Raw genomic sequence first — 17,958 nt, 5'->3', positions numbered from 1 at the left:
TTATTATGGATGAGAATCTGTTATTCCCATAATAACATTTTGTGTTACCCCTCAAACCACCAGCCAACATTTTGGCCAACATTTTGGCATTTATAGCAAAATTGATAGATATACAGCTGACATATCATGCAAGCCACGTTTTATGGGTATTTTTAAAACTCCACATGTCATTACACATTCTTAGGTCAGTCACAGTGTGAAATTATATTCAGGGCACCCAAATGATAAACCAAATACAATTGTCTGCCATTTATTCAACCGTGGTAACGGAACAAATTAGCTCTCTCTAATGGGGGAGATGCTTATGGTTCCTACAGGTGCTGCCAGACTTGCTGAGATTTTCCAGCATTTTCCCTTTCGTTTCAGATTCCAGCATCCGCAGTAATTTGCTTTTATCCAATGCTTATGGTTCTTTGTGGACTATGGTTAATTACTTAACTAAGCATTTACTTTGCAATGTAACAACATGAGAACTCAAATGTATTTTGTTGGATTGCTAGCTAGTAATTATATGTCCCTTACTTGTAATAGAATACCTCAACTTGATCTCCCACAAACCTTCTGGTGATATGGCTGCTTGAAGATTCAAGTGTTGTGAAGTCTGCCATCGGGGTTGTTTTGAAGTGTTTGAAACCAGCAGAAGAGTCTAAACCCTTGCTTGTCTTTGTTGCAGTGCCCTTTCATTATCACCATTTGCCTATCACTTTTTGTAGTTGGGTTTGTGCCATCCAAAGCCAGAGTCACAACGCTATTAATTTTCAGGGGGGATTTGAGGAAAAGCTTTTTTACCCAGAGAGTGGTGGCAGTCTGGGATGTACTGCCTGGGAGGGTGGTAGAGGCGGGATGCCTCACATCCTTTAAAAGGTACCTGGATGAGCACTTGGCACGCCATAACATTCAATGCTATGCCAAGTGCTAGCAAGTGGGAAGAGGTGGGCGGGTCAGGGTCTTTCATGCGTCGGTGCAGACTCGATGGACCAAAGGGCCTCTTCTGCATTGGTATTCTCTGATTTTGTGAAATACATAATTTCAAACCCAACTAAAACATGAAGCACAGTCAGCATTGACGCAGGTGCAGAGTGTCCTGCTGATATTTTTAATATTTTCTTTTTGCTCACTCCTCTAACATCTGCAGGTTTTTGTTTGAGTTTTACTAAAACGTGAAAAATGCTGCTGGTTTGAGGGGTAACGGTGAGCTCCACATCATTATACCATCATTGGAAGTTTGCATGAATCTGAATTTGTTCAGTCAGGTGAGAAAGCCTTGGAAGGGTCTGCACTTCAAGAAATTGGTATATTTGTTGCCTCCCGGGTTATTTTGTGGCTACCAAACCAGACCTTTGAAGTAGGGGGTCAACATTGTGCAGGGCTTTGGTGGATACAGGGAGCAATTGATTAGCAGTTGTAATACCCATCAGCCAATCCAGATTTACCTTCAGGTTGGACACTACTATTGGAACTCTAGGTATTACGTTCTCCAATCACAACGTTGATAGTCACATTAATTAGGAGTGACAAACTGAATATAGATAGGAATAAATCACTCAATGAATTTCTTGTTTTAAAAGAATGAATGATTAAAGACTGCAGTTTAGTCTTTGAGGTTAAAAGCTTCTCACAAACTGCTCCAACTTGATCCTGCTTTATGACATCATCCAAACCCTCAAGGAAGCTGTCATTTTACAATTAATTCCAAGAATTTATTTTTTGTGCGACACTCTGAATTTCTTCAGTTTCCATGAGTAACTGTCCAATATATCTATTTGTCTGGTGGATTTAAGCAATTGTACACGGGGACCCCAAACCCAGCTGAAAGTGGTAGTCATGAATGAGGCATCTATTTTACTGGTGGTGAAGTGAGTTCAGTGTGTCTGAGGTGACCTTTTTCTCATCTTGTTTCAGACGACGTCTCGATTTATCCAACTAACAATGTATTTTTCAGACTTTGGTTTTAAATCCACATCTATACAACTTGAATAATGGGGGCTTTGCTCAATGACTGCTCTCTCACCACTGAATCAGGTGGTAGTGGGGTCCATGCCAGCACTGTACATCTTCTGGGCTGTCATCTTTTCAAATGAAACATTGAACCAAGGCCGCAACTGTTAATTTTATAGTAGTTAGGTATTTAATTGTACAGATATTGAGTCTTTAATTGTATTCAGAAGGTGGGAATTAACTGGGGATTCTCTTGGACCTGCAGGAGCAATCTGTGGTTGTTGGGTCAGGAGATGTATGTTTGTAGGGGTGGCACGATGGCGCAGTAGTTAGCACTGACTCATCATGGCGCCGAGGACCAGGGTTCGATCCTGGCCCCGGGTTACTGCCGGTGTGGAGTTTTCACATTCTCCCCATGTCTGCATGGGCCTCACCCCCACAAACCGAAGATGTGCAGGCTAGGTGGATTGGCCATGCTAAATTGCCCCTTAATTGGAAAAAATAATACTTGGGTACTCTAAATTTATTTTCAAAAAAGGAGACGTATGTTTGTAATGCATGTTTCTGTACATGAAACCTCGTCCATTTGTAAAGATTAGGCTACAGTCTATCCTTCACTGCTTGGCAATCTGAAATCAAATACCCCACCGCGATTCAATGACAATTAGTCACACTTTTGTAGGCCCTGGGGAGTTTCTAACTATTTAGCCGGCACATAGGGCACGATCTTCCCAAAAGGGAACAAATTCCCCTAGCGACGGCATTTAGCCACGTGTTTCCCGGCACTCACAGTGCCGAGAAACACATGGCCATTCAACATAACTCACTTTTAATAAGGGGCCTGAACGGGGAATGCACAGCTGAGGCTGCACATAGCCCCGCTTTTTACAATGGGGAGCTCTGCTCCCCGGAACTCCCCATTCTGGCAAAAAATTGGGACACCATTTTTAAATAGTCTCCTGATCTCCAAGGACACCAAAAGAATCCCCCCACCTGCCATTCAGTCCCAATTCAAACCATGAACTCTCTCCTTCCAGTTGACCCCTTTTTAAAATCTAATTCTTTTGTCCAAAGGCTTGGACCATAATTCTTCGAAAATGGGGCTATGCCCCACGCCCGCCGGAAGACGGGCGCGAATCACGCCAGATGTTTTTCAAAAATTCCGGAGTGATTCTCCGGTTTAAAGAGGGCCAGCAGGGCCCCGGCATGCGCCCCACAGCTCCGGCTGCCGATACGGAGCCCTGCACTTCCAATTTTGCGCCGGCCCCCGTGCAACATGGTGGTGCCAGCGCGGAAGAAGATAGCCCCCCCCCCCCCCCCCCCCCCGATCGCACGCGCCCGCCGATTGTTAGCCCCTGGTCGCGGGCCAGTCCATCGTGGAGGCCCCACCTGGAGTCTGATCCCCCCAGCCCCCCCCCAACCAGAAGGGCCAGCGCTCTCACAAGTTTGAGCTCCTGCAGGGTGGAACCAGGTTGGATCCATGCCGGTGGAACTCGCCGGGAACTCAGCCAGTCGATCGCAGAGAATCGCCGCGGGGGCCTCTTTCAACGTCCCCCGACCGACGCTGCATCGACCGCACACGCTGCTGGCGGCAATTCTCCGGTCTGTGCAGAATCACGACCTGGCATCGCGGGTCTGAGACCCCATTCTCCGCCCTCTGCACCGAGCATGATTTTGGCACGGAGGTTCGGAGAATCCCTGCCATGAAATGAAAATCACTTATTGTCACGAGTAGGCTTCAATGAAGTTACTGTGAAAAGTCCCTAGTCGCCACATTCCGAATCCTGTCCAGGGAGGCTGGTACGGGAATCGAACCGTGCTGCTGGCCTGCTTGGTCTGCTTTAAAAGCCAGCGATTTAGCCCAGTGAGCTAAACCAGCCCCTCCAGTGAGCTAAACCAGCTAAACCATGATCTTCCAAAAGGGAACGAAGTCCCCAAACGAGCGCTTTAAGCCACGTGTTTCCTGGCACTCGCAGTGCCAAAAAACACATGGCTATTCAACGCGACTCGTGTTGAATAAGGGGCATGAACAGGGAATGCGCGGCCGAGGCCGCCCATAGCCCCGCTTTTTACAACGGGGAGCTCTGCTCGCCGGAGCTCCCCGTTGTGGCGAGCGATCGGGATGCCATTTTTAAATGCCGTGACAGGGACAGGAAAGTAGAGCATTTCCCGCTGCAGAGGCTGGCTGAAAAACACGCAAAACCTTCTGGCCCTGACCTCATTAATTATGCAATTAATATTTTGTGCTGTATTAGGTGGCGGAGCAGGCCTGATGGCTAGTAGTCCGCTTTCCAATCCAGGCACAAAATTTAAATGATGCCCAACATCACTGACCAACTATTGAAGAAAGGTAATTGACCTCCTGGAAATGAAGATGGATCTCTGTGAGCACTCTGAGGCAGGGGATGGACCTTCTGAGAAAGAAGATAGATCTCCAGGAACATTCTGAGATTGGAAGATGAGCCTCCTCCAGGACACCGAATCTGGAAGGTCCACCAGTTGATGCTCTCCCATCCATTCCTGTGGCATTCTGCAGTCTAGACTTGCATTCGACCTTCATCCAGAACTCTGGAGGTAGCCTCAGGGATTGTTTGGGTGAGTCCCAACATCTGCATGCCACATTCTTCCAAATATGTTTTGCTACAGCATCGTTTCCTGCTGGTGCCACCAAGAATTGGGCGCTGAAGGTCGGGCCTTCATCTGCATCCATTAGCGGCATACAAATGAGTTTCAACCCAGTCTCCAGCGGGTTTCCCGATCCACCATGGTGGGCACCAATGGATGGTCCCGTTGTAAATTCATGCCAGTAAAACTGATATTTGGGCCTCCCGTCCAATTCTCCCCCACCACCTCCCGCCCACCATTGAACCTGCCAGCAGGGGATTGGAAGAGATCTGCCCTATGTTCCAGGCATATTGCTGCAGTGCCTCTTCCAGCCACTGCAGCGCTGTGCCTGGAGAGCTGTCAGCCAAACTGATAGGTGGCAGCTCTCCAAGGTGGGATTTCCTCCTCATGACGGTCGGACCTCCTATCTGTTGCCAATCGTTAGAGCCTACAATGGTAGCAGGCATGTTGGAGTTGGCAGGGATGTGTTCCCCACTAACCTTCCTGGTAAGAAATTCAGGTCCATGATGCCAGTGGGCGTTTAAGTTACATACTGACCATTTAAGCTTTATCATTTTATTCTATCACTTTGTAAAATTGTGCCACTTAAAAGAAATACCTAACTACAACAAGTCTGTATTTCTTATGTACCGTCCCAATCTTACATTCTTTTACACTCTAGTTTACAGCAAACATTTGCAGGGAAACCTCAAAGAGATTGCAGAATAAAAGCACATACGGACAAGATGGAGGAGAATGGGTGCACCATACAATTTAGAAAAGATAGCCTAATTATTTTCCACAGCATGTATTGTCACATTTAACACACTCGAGGGTTATTTTTTTCAGTAACAGTGTCAGTTGATCAGATTCACAGATTGACATATAATCATTGTTTCAAAAAGAAATAGTTGTTACTACCCCAGGCATTTCAGTCAGACAGGTTTAAATGTGATGGAACATGTCCACTGACTTAACATTATATCATTAATCTGAAAAACCTCAACTTGTGGTTTGCTTATAGCTTTGCTCTCATGCTCGACATTAGATTTGTTATGTGGGAAGGAGGTTTAAGTGATTTCTTGGGCACATGCCAAGTTAGTCCAGACGTTTTAATCCACAGAATGTTTAGGTAGTTTTTGGTAGGACAGTCAGAAACGAAAGTGGAAATATTCTTTATTTTATAATATATAATTTCAATAAAAGAGTGCATAGTGAATGACATGTGTGCTCTAATGTTTAACCTATGTGTTTTTGTCTTCACCTCTCCATCCCCAGCTGTCGACTAATGTAATTGCTTGGGATTAATTCACTCAGAATATGGTCATGTTTTAGTTTCAGCTTTTTGGGTAACCAGGGCCGGGATTCTCCCCTACCCGGCGGGGCGGGGGGTCCCGGCGTGATGGAGTGGCATGAACCTTTGGCGCCACGCCTGTCGGGGCCGATGGGACTTCGCCAGCTGGCGTAAGTCCACGCATGCGCCGGAGCATCAGCGGCTGCTGACGTCATCCCTGTGCATGCGCAGGGAAGGGGTTCACTTCCGCCTCTGCCATTGGCGAGACCATGGCGAAGGCGGAAGGAAAAGAGTGCCCTTACACAGGCCCTCCCGCTGATCGGTGGGCCCCGATCGCGGGCCAGGCCACCTTGGGGGCACCCCCTGGGCAATATCGCCCCGCGCCCCCCCCAGGACCTCGGAGCCCGCCCGCGCCGCCTGCTCCTGCCGGTAAGGTAGGTGGTTTGATCCACGCCGGCGGGAGAGGGTTGACAGCGGCGGGACTTTGGCCCATCGCAGGCCGCAGAATCGCCGGGGAGGCCCGCCGACTGGCACGGAGGCCCCGCCGACTGGCACGGCGCGATTCCCGCCCCTGCCGAATCTCTGGTGGCGGAGAATTCGGGACACGGCGGGGGCGGGATTAACGCGGCCCCCAGCGATTCTCCGACCCGGCGGGGGGGGTCGGAGAATCCCGCACCAGAATTCTAAAGCAACTCAGATGATTGTTGGCCAAGCTTGGTGGAGAAGGAAACAATGGGCCAGATTCTTCCGCTGCCACATGATCGCCATGGGCGGGACGTGGACCATGTAAGAGTCCATTGACCTCGAGCAAGACGGCGGGCGGGCAAGACCAGAGAATTCCGCCCAACAAGCTTGTGTTCAACAAAATTACCCCCAACAATTGAACATTTTGGAATTTGTTAACGTTCTTATATTTTTGCTGCTGTTATGATGCAGAGTGTGTCTTGATTATCTACCGATGGTACATGAAAGCCTATTTGGGAAATCTTCTCCATCAAGGCGCAGGATTCTCCGACCCCTCGCCGGGTTGGAGGATCGGCGGGGGGCGGCGTGGATCCCGCCCCCACCGGCCGGCGAAATCTCCGGCACCGAAGATTCAGCAGGGGCGGGAATCGTGCTGCGCCGGTCCCCCCCCCCCCCCCCCCCCCCGGCGATTCTTCGGCCCGCAATGGGCCAAAGTCCTGCTGCTGTAATGCAGGTCCCGCCGCCGTGAATTAAACCACCTCCCTTACCGGTGGGACCAGGTGGCGCGGGCGGGCTCTGGGGTCCAGGGGGGGCGCGGGCCGATCGGGCCCCGGGGGGGGTGCCCCCACGGTGGCCTGGCCCGCGATCGGGGCCCACCGATCCGCGGGAGGGTCTGTGCCGTGGGGGGCACTCTTTCCCCTCCGCGTCGGCCGTGTCAGCCTCCGCGATGGCTGACGCGGAGATGACCCCCTCCTGCGCATGTGCGGATATGACGTTTGGCAGCCGCTGACGCTCCCGCGCATGCGCGGACTTCCGTCGGCCGGCGGAGTTCCTTCGGCCCCGGCTGGCGTGGTGCCAAAGGCCTTCCACGCCGGCAGGCGGGGCGCAAACCACTCCGGCGCGGGCCTAGCCCCTAAAGATGAGGGCTTGCCCCCTAAAGGTGCGGAGGACTTCGCACCTTTGGGGCGGCCTGACGCCGGAGTGGTTCACGCCACTCCATCCTGCCGGGACCCCCCGCCCACTGGGTAGGGGAGAATCCCGCCCTATATGTTTGAACTTGCGTCCTCCAATCACTGATTCCAGAGTACTGTTCATCTATCCTACCAGTGTCATTCGGGACCCGTCCTCAAAACAAACTTGCCTTGACTTCAAAAGTCTTCTAAGTATCTTATCTCTTGGTCTCTTCTGTCCCATTTCCCTTCATTGCCACCCCCACCATCCCCAACCCATTTTTCTCACTCCATATTTGATGCACCAGTATTAAGAGGAGTGATATCTAAGTGTAAGATTTCTGGGATTGAGCAGGTTTTCAATGCAAGCCATTTTTAGATTGTAGTAATAGCTGTTTCCAACGACAAATCTTGGCGGCCAAATTTGGGTTACATTTAAAAGTCGGGGATGATTTCTCGGAATAAATATTTCCATATTGCTGAATTTTGATATGAACAGGAATTAGTGACAAAACATATCAGGAGAACAGTAACCATGCAAAATATGCTATAGAAAAAGATCGGGCATGACTGAAAATTGATCTGCAATCAGATAACAACAGGACGAGGTGATAAGAAGTTAATTAAGACAATGACCGTCATTTATTAAAATCAAGAAGAATTGTTTTGTAGTTGGCTAATTTAGAACATAGAACATAGAACGATACAGCGCAGTACAGGCCCTTCGGCCCTCGATGTTGCACCGACATGGAAAAAAAAACTAAAGGCCATCTAACCTACACTATGCCCTTATCATCCATATGCTTATCCAATAAACTTTTAAATGCCCTCAATGTTGGCGAGTTCACTACTGTTGCAGGTAGGGCATTCCACGGCCTCACCACTCTTTGCGTAAAAAAACCACCTCTGACCTCTGTCCTATATCTATTACCCCTCAATTTAAGGCTATGTCCCCTCGTGCTAGCCACCCCCATCCGCGGGAGAAGGCTCTCGCTGTCCACCCTATCTAACCCTCTGATCATTTTGTATGCCTCTATTAAGTCACCTCTTAACCTTCTTCTCTCTAACGAAAACAACCTCAAGTCCATCAGCCTTTCCTCATAAGATTTTCCCTCCATACCAGGCAACATCCTGGTAAATCTCCTCTGCACCCGTTCCAAAGCTTCCACGTCCTTCCTATAATGAGGCGACCAGAACTGTACGCAATACTCCAAATGCGGCCGTACTAGAGTTTTGTACAACTGCAACATGACCTCATGGCTCCGGAACTCAATCCCTCTACCAATAAAGGCCAACACACCATAGGCCTTCTTCACAACCCTATCAACCTGGGTGGCAACTTTCAGGGATCTATGTACATGGACACCGAGATCCCTCTGCTCATCCACACTACCAAGAATTTTACCATTAGCCAAATATTCCGCATTCCTGTTATTCTTTCCAAAGTGAATCACCTCACACTTCTCCACATTAAACTCCATTTGCCACCTCTCAGCCCAGCTCTGCAGCTTATCTATGTCCCTCTGTAACCTGCAACATCCTTCTGCACTGTCTACAACTCCACCGACTTTAGTGTCGTCTGCAAATTTACTCACCCATCCTTCTGCGCCCTCCTCTAGGTCATTTATAAAAATGACAAACAGCAACGGCCCCAGAACAGATCCTTGTGGTACGCCACTCGTAACTGAACTCCATTCTGAACATTTCCCATCAACTACCACTCTCTGTCTTCTTTCAACTAGCCAATTTCTGATTCACATCTCTAAATCACCCTCAATCCCCAGCCTCCGTATTTTCTGCAATAGCCGACCGTGGGGAACCTTATCAAACGCTTTACTGAAATCCATATACACCACATCAACTGCTCTACCCTCGTCTACCTGTTCAGTCACCTTCTCAAAGAACTCGATAAGGTTTGTGACGCATGACCTACCCTTCACAAAACCATGCTGACTATCCCTAATCATATTATTCCTATCTAGATGATTATAAATCGTATCTTTTATAATCCTCTCCAAGACCTTACCCACCACAGACGTTAGGCTCACCGGTCTATAGTTACCGGGGTTATCTCTACTCCCCTTCTTGAACAAAGGGACCACATTTGCTATCCTCCAGTCCTCTGGCACTATTCCTGTAGCCAATGATGACCTAAAAATCAAAGCCAAAGGCTCAGCAATCTCTTCCCTGGCTTCCCAGAGAATCCTAGGATAAATCCCATCCGGCCCCGGGGACTTATCTATTTTCACCTTGTCCAGAATTGCCAACACTTCTTCTCTACGCACCTCAATGCCATCTATTCTAATAGCCTGGGTCTCAGCATTCTCCTCCACAATATTATCTTTTTCTTGAGTGAATACTGACAAAAAGTATTCATTTAGTATCTCGCTTATCTCCTCAGCCTCCACACACAACTTCCCACCACTGTCCTTGACTGGCCCTACTCTTACCCTAGTCATTCTTTTATTCCTGACATACCTATAGAAAGCTTTTGGGTTTTCCTTGATCCTACCTGCCAAAGACTTCTCATGTCCCCTCCTTGCTCGTCTCAGCTCTCTCTTTAGATCCTTCCTCGCTTCCTTGTAACTATCAAGCGCCCCAACTGAAACTTCATGCCTCATCTTCACATAGGCCTCCTTCTTCCTCTTAACAAGAGATTCCACTTCTTTGGTAAACCACGGTTCCCTCGCTCGACCCCTTCCTCCCTGCCTGACTGGTACGTACTTATCAAGAACATGCAATAGCTGTTCCTTGAACAAGCTCCACATATCCAGTGTGCCCAACCCTTGCAGCCTACTTCTCCAACCAACACATCCTAAGTCATGTCTAATGGCATCATAATTTCCCTTCCCCCAGCTATAACTCTTGCCCTGCGGGGTATACTTATCCCTTTCCATCACTAACGTAAAGGTCACCGAATTGTGGTCACTGTTTCCAAAGTGCTCACCTACCTCCAGATCTAACACCTGGCCTGGTTCATTACCCAAAACCAAATCCAATGTGGCCTCGCCTCTTGTTGGCCTGTCAACATATTGTGTCAGGAAACCCTCCTGCACACATTGTACAAAGAACGACCCATCTAATGTACTCGAACTATATCTTTTCCAGTCAATATTTGGAAAGTTAAAGTCTCCCATAACAACTACCCTGTTACTTTCGCTCTTTTCCAGAATCATCTTCGCCATCCTTTCCTCTACATCCCTAGAACTATTAGGTGGCCTATAGAAAACTCCCAACAGGGTGACCCTTTGGTACAAATGAATGTAAAGCACAACCCATAAGCGTGTTAACTGCTTCATTGTAAACAGAATTTTGCACCTGCTTTGTCATTTTTGTTTAGGGCAACATGGTAGCATTGTGGTTAGCACAATTGTTTCACAGCTCCAGGGTCCCAGGTTTGATTCCCAGCTTAGGTCACTATCTGTGTGGAGTCTGCACCTTCTCCCCGTGTGTGCGTGGGTTTCCTCCGGGTGCTCTGGTTTCCTCCCGCAGTCCAAAGATGTGCAAGTTGTGCGGATTGGCCATGCTCAATAGCAGTTAGTGTCCAAATTGCCCTTAGTGTTGGGTGGGATTACTGGGTTATGGGGATAGGGTGGAGGTGTGGGGTTGGGTCGGGTGCTCTTTCCAAGAGCCAATGCAGACTCGATGGGCCGAATGGCCTCCTTCTGCACTGTAAATTCTATGAATTCTAAGAAAAAAAAATAGAAATAAACACTGCTGCCAAGCACGTTGTTTTCTTTCTGACCAAGCACTGCCAGGCACAGTTAAAGATAGCAACAGTGTACATGTCCACATTTGTGCAGGTGCACATTTGGGAACACTACCATATCTCATAATGTGAACCAATGTACATGATTTGGACTTTGCATTTGTGTGTTTATTTTTACAATGGTTTTTTTAGGTACTGAGATAATCCCTGATTTAGGCACGAGATGAAAGGTATCCAGGATTAGTAAGGCACGGGCCTCTGATTTTATATTTGAACAAAAGTTCATTTGCAGTCACTGAGGTTAGTAATTGGGTCAACATAGGCAGAATCCAAATAGTTAAAAAAACAGGAAAAATTATCTTTGAAAGCATATTTTCAACTCCCCAATCCTTGTGTATTTTATTTCAAAACAATTTAAACACAATAATGTGCCTTCAATCTGTTTTTTATTGTTATTCTAATTATCAGGTGAATACCTCCAGCCTTCTCGTGATAAATTATTTCTGGACCAAAGGGAGAGTGGACAATATACTCTTCCACGAGATGGAAAACAAAGATGAAACCAGTGATTCTGACAGTGGAGTCATTCTCCAGTCAGGTAACCTTTTTATTTCTGTTTTGTTTTATAGTATCATTTATTCTTGAATGGATCAATCCATTTTCTTATTGTCCTTGTTGCTAACTTGAGCCCATAAGATTGATTTACACTTTAATTTCCTCTACATTTATGGTTCTGGGTATTATCTCACTAGAAGGATGGCCTGCATTTAAATATTGAATGTTGTTCCAAAATAATATTCTTAACCAATCCAAAGACTTTAGGTATTTTAGTTGTCCATCTCAGTCTCTCTTTCTTTGTGTAACTTCCTCGAATTTCAGTTTGGGAATTTTATATCAACTTTATGTATTTTGAAAGCAGCGTTCAAGCTGTGATTCACCACCTGCAAGCATTAGCCTCTCTGATTTTCATAGAATCATAGAAGCATAGAATTTACAATGCAGAATTTGCACCAGCACTGCAACAGTCCCCATAACCCCACTAACATTGAGAAAGAGTCATTGGACTCGAAACGGCCAGAAGTCGCAATAATTTCTCTCCCTACAGATGTTGCCAGACTTGCTGAGATTTTCCAGCATTTTCTCTTTCACCCCACTAACATTTTTGGACACTAAGGACAATTTAGCAGGGCCAATACGCCTAACCTGCACATCTCTTCAGACTGTGGGAGGAAACAAGAGTACCCAGAAGAAACCCAGACATGGGGAGAATGTGCAGACTCCGCACACCATCATCCAAGCCAGGAGCCGAGCCTGGGACCCTGGAGCTGTGAACACATAGAACATACAGCGCAGAGGGAGGCCACTTGGCCCATCGAGTCCCCACCGACCCACTTCAGCCCTCACTTCCACCCTATCCCCGTTGCCCAATAAGCTCTCCTAACATTTTGGGTCACTAAGGGCAATTCATCATGGCCAATGCACCTAATCTTCACCTCTTTGGATTGTGGTAGGAAACCGGAGCACCCGGAGGAAACCCATGCAGACACGGGGAGAACGTGCAGACTCCGCACAGACAGTGACCCAGCGGGGAATTGAACCTGGGACCCTGGACATATTTACAATTCAATAAGACAGTCTCTGTGGTGGACGTCTATTCCTTTTTGGTAGAATTTAGCACTCTTGAACTCAGCTACTTGTGATTTCAGAAGTGCCCTCATTCCTTTTTTTTAATGGTATTTCTTGAGTAGTTATTTCAATATCTGTCACTAAAGGCATTGAAAAGTCCGCAGAAACAGAATCTGAACTCGTCACTATTTCTAGTCTCCATTCCAAAGTATAGCTGTCTAGATCTTCTGAAGGAGAACTTTTTGATGCAGCAAGTAACTGATCAGCATGACATCACTGAACTCTTTCATCATCCATCTGTACGGTGTATGATATTGGAGTCTTTGCTAGGATCATAGCTGGTACCCATTTATCGTTGGTGGTGTAACATCTAGCTATCACTCGCTCTCCCTGGTTGAATGCTCACCTTTTAGAGATTTTCTCCCTTCTAGCAGTTTGTCCTTCTTGTTGTCGTTTGACAATCTCTAATTTATCAGGTGGAGATAACAAATCAAACTGTGTTCGTAGTTCCCTCTTAAACAACAGCATTGCTGGGGAACTACATGGTTCCAATAAGACATTAGAAATTCATTTCCTCTTCTTGATAATGACCCTGATCCTTCGATGCTTTGATAGAATGCTTTAATGGTTGCGCAAAATGTTCAGCCAGTCCGTTTGTTCCTGGATGATATAGAGCTGACTTGAAATGGTGTATACCATTCCCTTTCAAACTTCTTTGAAGTAAATTGTATACCATTATCACTGACAATCTGCTCCGGTTTTCCAAACCTTGCGAATATATAGTTTTTCAATGGTCAGCTCTGTCATTGACTTTATTATTGCGACTTCTAGCCCTTTCGAGTGTGCGTCCACAATCACTAAGAACATGAGTCCCTCCAGTGCACCAGCATTATCGATGTGCATTCTCTGCCACGGTGGTAGAGTTGGCCATTCCCATCGATGTAATGGTTGCAATGGTGGCGTGTTCCTTAGTTTTGCACAAGATTGGCATTGCCCAACTTTCTCTTCAATTTGAACATCTAATCCTAGCCATGGAAAATAACTGCATGCCAGTGACCTCATTCTCACCACACCGGTTCCTCATGAGTTGGTCAATGATTCTACTACATAAGCACAGAGGAATAATCAAACGGATTCCCCACAATAGAAATTCATTCTGTACTGTCAACCAAGGCTTTGTATGATGTAGGACTTGAGATCTGTATTTTTCCGATGGAAATCTGACAGCGTTCCTTTGTGAACCAAGTCCATCACCTTCCCCATCACTGGATTGGTTTGTGGATATCTTCGAACTTGAGATAAAGTCACAGGTACACTATCCACAAGCAAAAAATACAAAACATTGACAAAATGTTCTTCAGCAGGGCCGAAAGGACTTCGCCGACCGGCGTAAGTCCGGGCATGCGCAGGAGCATTGCGGCTGCTGACGTCATACCGACACATGCGCAGGGGAGGGGGTCTCTTCTGCCTCTGCCATGGTGAAGACCATGGCGAAGGCAGAAGAAAAAGAGTGTCCCCAAGGCACAGGCCCGCCGGCCGATCGGTGGGTCCCGATCGCGGGCCAGGCCACCGTGGGGGCATCCCCCGGGGTCAGATCGGCCCGCGCCCCCCCAAGGACCCAGAGCCCGCCTGCGCCGCCAATCCCGCTGGTCAGGTAGGTGGTTTAATCCACGCCGGCGGGAGAGGCCTGTCAGCGGCCGGACTTCGACTCATTACGGGCCGGAGAATTGCCGGGGGGGGCCCGCCGACGGCGCGGCGCGATTCCCGTCCCGCCAAATTGTTTTTGTTTCTTTGTGTACGCCATCTTTGTCAACGATATGGCCACAGTAATTTATGGATGACTTGATAATTTTTCTTCTTAACTCTCAGGTTGTGGCTCTGTAATCACTTCAGGGTAACTTCCAAATTCTCTAAGTGTTCCTGTTCACTTGAACAGGCGATGAGTATGTAATCTAAATACATTGCAACCCACTTAGAATGTGATCCATGGGTCTTTTACAAAGAACAGGTGCATATGCTATTCAAAAAGGAAGTCTTCTGTAACAAAACAGACAGATGGTCAGTAGTGGCTATGATTCTGCAACCACATTCATCTGCAGATATGCCTGTGAAAAAACGATTTTACTGAATTTTTATCCTCCAGAATATCCAGCAAACAAGTCTTCAATCACGGCAGTGGGTAATGAACTACGCACAAAACTGGGTTAATAATAGTTTTAAAATCTCCACAAATTCTCATTCAGCCATCCCGTTTTAATACAGGAGCAATTGTTGTTGCCCAGTCACTTGCAGCAACAGGGTCAATGACTCCTTTCCTTATTAATCTGTTTGGAGTCTTATGAATCTTTGCACACCTTCTTATACTTCTTCAGAAGTTGGTGCAAGTTGCTCTTTGAATCCATTAATTGACTCTTTCCCAGTTCAGCCTAATCTTAGCCAACCATGCTCTGTCAAATAGAGCAGGAAACTTTCCATGGACTACATGAAGAGGCAAATTTGCCGTCTGTCCAGTTGCTTCAACTTTCACCATAATGCATGCTTTTAATTGATTGACCTCTTCACTGTACGTCCTTAGAATCATATTTGACAGATTAAAGGCAGATACTTAAGCTTTTGATGACAAATTGTGGTATTAGCAATACCGCTGCACTCATATCAACTTCCATTTTAATTTCATAACCTTCAAGTTTTGGATATTCCCCAAAATATTGTTGATCGCCCTGTATTGACAAAACACCAAGCTTAAGCTCTTGCAGTATCTCAGTTTCGCTGTCCTATGAGCGATCACGAGCTTCATCTACTAATTTGTAGACATGACTAGATTGTTTATTTGTGTTGCTTTTTTTGCACCTTCTTGGTGTAGGTGAAGTCTTCTTGGATCCAGGCTCCTAGAGTCTACACTTCCTCCTTTCCGACTGTGATGTAAAATATACACAACAATCCCTTGAACAAGCAACAAGTAAATCTTTCCCCTTTTTGCCTGAGTATTTTAACTTTTCTTCTGAGTAGTGGCAGAGTCGGCAGACTTCAAAATACCCGTTCCCCACAGCCCAGCTTCGCCACGTGCACAGTCCTTGCAGCCCAGACCCTACTCACTTCAACACAAGCAAGTCTTCTCCGACTGTCGGTCTTCTTACACACTTTCTGTCAAAAATCTTTTTTAAACCTTCACATCAGCGGTACTGATTCGCCTGATGTCTGTGAGCGTGGGTTCGATCCCAGGTATCTAACTTTACTCCCGATGCCGCCTCATTATTAGGCGACAAAAATCTTCTTTCCAGCAATCTTTCTGCCTCAATCCTTGTCGCCAGTTATCTCTCCTATTATGTTTCTTTGTTGCCGCAAAGAGACAAGGTATGAAGGTGGCAACACTCTGGATTCTTGCAAAAACACAATGACAGGCTTATTAAAGTATTTGCTCATACAGTCAAGATAGTGATCTGCTCCAAAGCTCACGCAAACGCTCTGCTGATGTCACTGTACATCATGTAATGCAGAACCAGCAATGTGTTCCCAGATACATAACGCTGTAATACAACTTGTCATTTGTCTGCAGAGTTGTTGTAAAGTCCTCTTGTTTACCTGCTTAGTAAAGTTTTAGTTGCATGGTTTGACCATTTTCACACAAATATAAAAATGTGAAGTGGGCATCATAGGATTTTCTTATACTTTGCAAATGACAATACTACGATAGTCAGTGAGAATTGTTGAACAGTCAAAACTAAGACTTCATGAGCTCTGGTTATTTGAAGCTAAATTTCAGTATGTAAGTCGATTCTTTAGCCTTTGTGCAATGATATTACAGAGAACTTTTTTAAAAAAGGTTCTCTTGTTATATGTGTACAGTAGAGGAGCCATCGTTGTTGAAATAGCTGAAAAATGCAAACTTTAGCTTCAACCAATCATTTTTTTAAGCAAACATTACCGAATTACAGCTGTACAGTGGTTCGCACTGCTGCTTCACAGCACCAAGGAACCAGGTCAAATTCCGGCCTTGGGTGACTGTCTGTGTGGAGTTTGCACATTCTCCCCATGTCTGCGTGGGTTTTCTCCCACAGTCGAAAGATGTTCAGGTCAGGTAGACTGGCCAAGCTAAAAGATTTCCCCTTATTGTCCAAAGATGTGTATGTTAGGTGAGGTTATGAGGATAGGGCAGGGGGAGTGAGCCTCGGTGGGGTATTCTTCCAGATGGTCGCTGCAGACTTAAGGGGCTGAATAGCCCTCCATCAGTACAGTAAGGATTCTATGATTCTATGAATTGAATACAAAAATTAGTGTCTGAGTAAACAGACTCATTGGTGCGGGAAGAGAATTGGAAACAGTCTCATTAAGCAAATGTTCATCAATGAGAAAGCTTAATGAACATATTTTTCCATTATATGGCCATGCTCTGTATCCGATTTAACATCATTATTGTTAACATTGGGGTATGACTGTTTAACACAGTTACCTCAATTTCCACCCTCCACTATTCCAGTGAAGGTCCCAACCTCCTTAAGATAATAAGGATAATCCTCCACCAAACAGTAGAGTGAGGAATTTCAGATAAAATGCTCTTCATTCATACACTAGGAGCCCCCAGTGTAATTTCAATGTCTTTTTTAATAAATTGCAGCAGAACATGGGGCGGGATTCTCTGTCGCGCTTCACGACAGCGTCAACTGGCCCTCAGGATCAGCGATTCCGAGCCCCTCAGTAAGCCAGCACGGCACTGGAGCGACCTATGCCACTCCAGCTGGTGATGCCACCGTCAAATGGGCGCCACGGGTCTGCGCATGCAGGCCGCGACCGTGCAGTTGCGCGCATGCGCGGTGGCTCCTTTCTCCACTCCAGCCCCGACGCAACATGGTGTAGGGCTACAGGGACCGCCGCTGATCACAAGAGGCCCCCAGCCCGAGAGGCCGGCCTGCCGATCGGCAGACCCCGATCACGGGCCAGGCCGCCCCCGGATGGCTGCATGCCGAGGTCCTGCCGGGTAAGACCACATGTGGACGGCGCCGACAGGACTAGGATTTTGTTTGCCGCCGCTCGGACCATCCTGGGTGTTGAATCGCCGTGTGGGGGGGGGGGGGGGGGGTGTGCGTAGAGTGGTCCCCCACCGACACCGCACCGACCGTGCCAGCGCCAATGGCACTGATTCTCTGCTCTCCTGA

At 47.0% G+C, this 17,958-nt stretch overlaps 1 protein-coding gene across 8 annotated transcripts in view; it reads left to right on the top strand.

Moving 5' to 3' along the window:
• inavab (innate immunity activator b) overlaps positions 1-17,958 on the top strand; it is a 99,815-nt gene that overhangs the window by 37,089 nt on the left and 44,768 nt on the right. For 6 of the 8 annotated variants that reach the window (XM_038820228.1, XM_038820225.1, XM_038820226.1 and 3 more), the window contains one exon: positions 11,648-11,777. In XM_038820228.1, the coding sequence (XP_038676156.1) occupies positions 11,723-11,777 (55 nt within the window). In that variant the 5' untranslated portion in view covers positions 11,648-11,722. Of the gene's footprint in view, positions 1-4,981; positions 5,050-11,647; positions 11,778-17,958 lie in introns of those variants that run through there. The other 2 variants (XM_038820223.1, XM_038820224.1) reach the window with 1 other exon arrangement.

The sequence above is a fragment of the Scyliorhinus canicula genome, chromosome 15 (genome assembly GCF_902713615.1).
Source record: "Scyliorhinus canicula chromosome 15, sScyCan1.1, whole genome shotgun sequence".
Classification (NCBI taxonomy): Eukaryota; Metazoa; Chordata; class Chondrichthyes; order Carcharhiniformes; family Scyliorhinidae; genus Scyliorhinus; species Scyliorhinus canicula.
The sequence above is the reverse complement of the archived record's forward strand: the minus strand, read 5'-3'. Positions and strand labels throughout refer to the sequence as shown.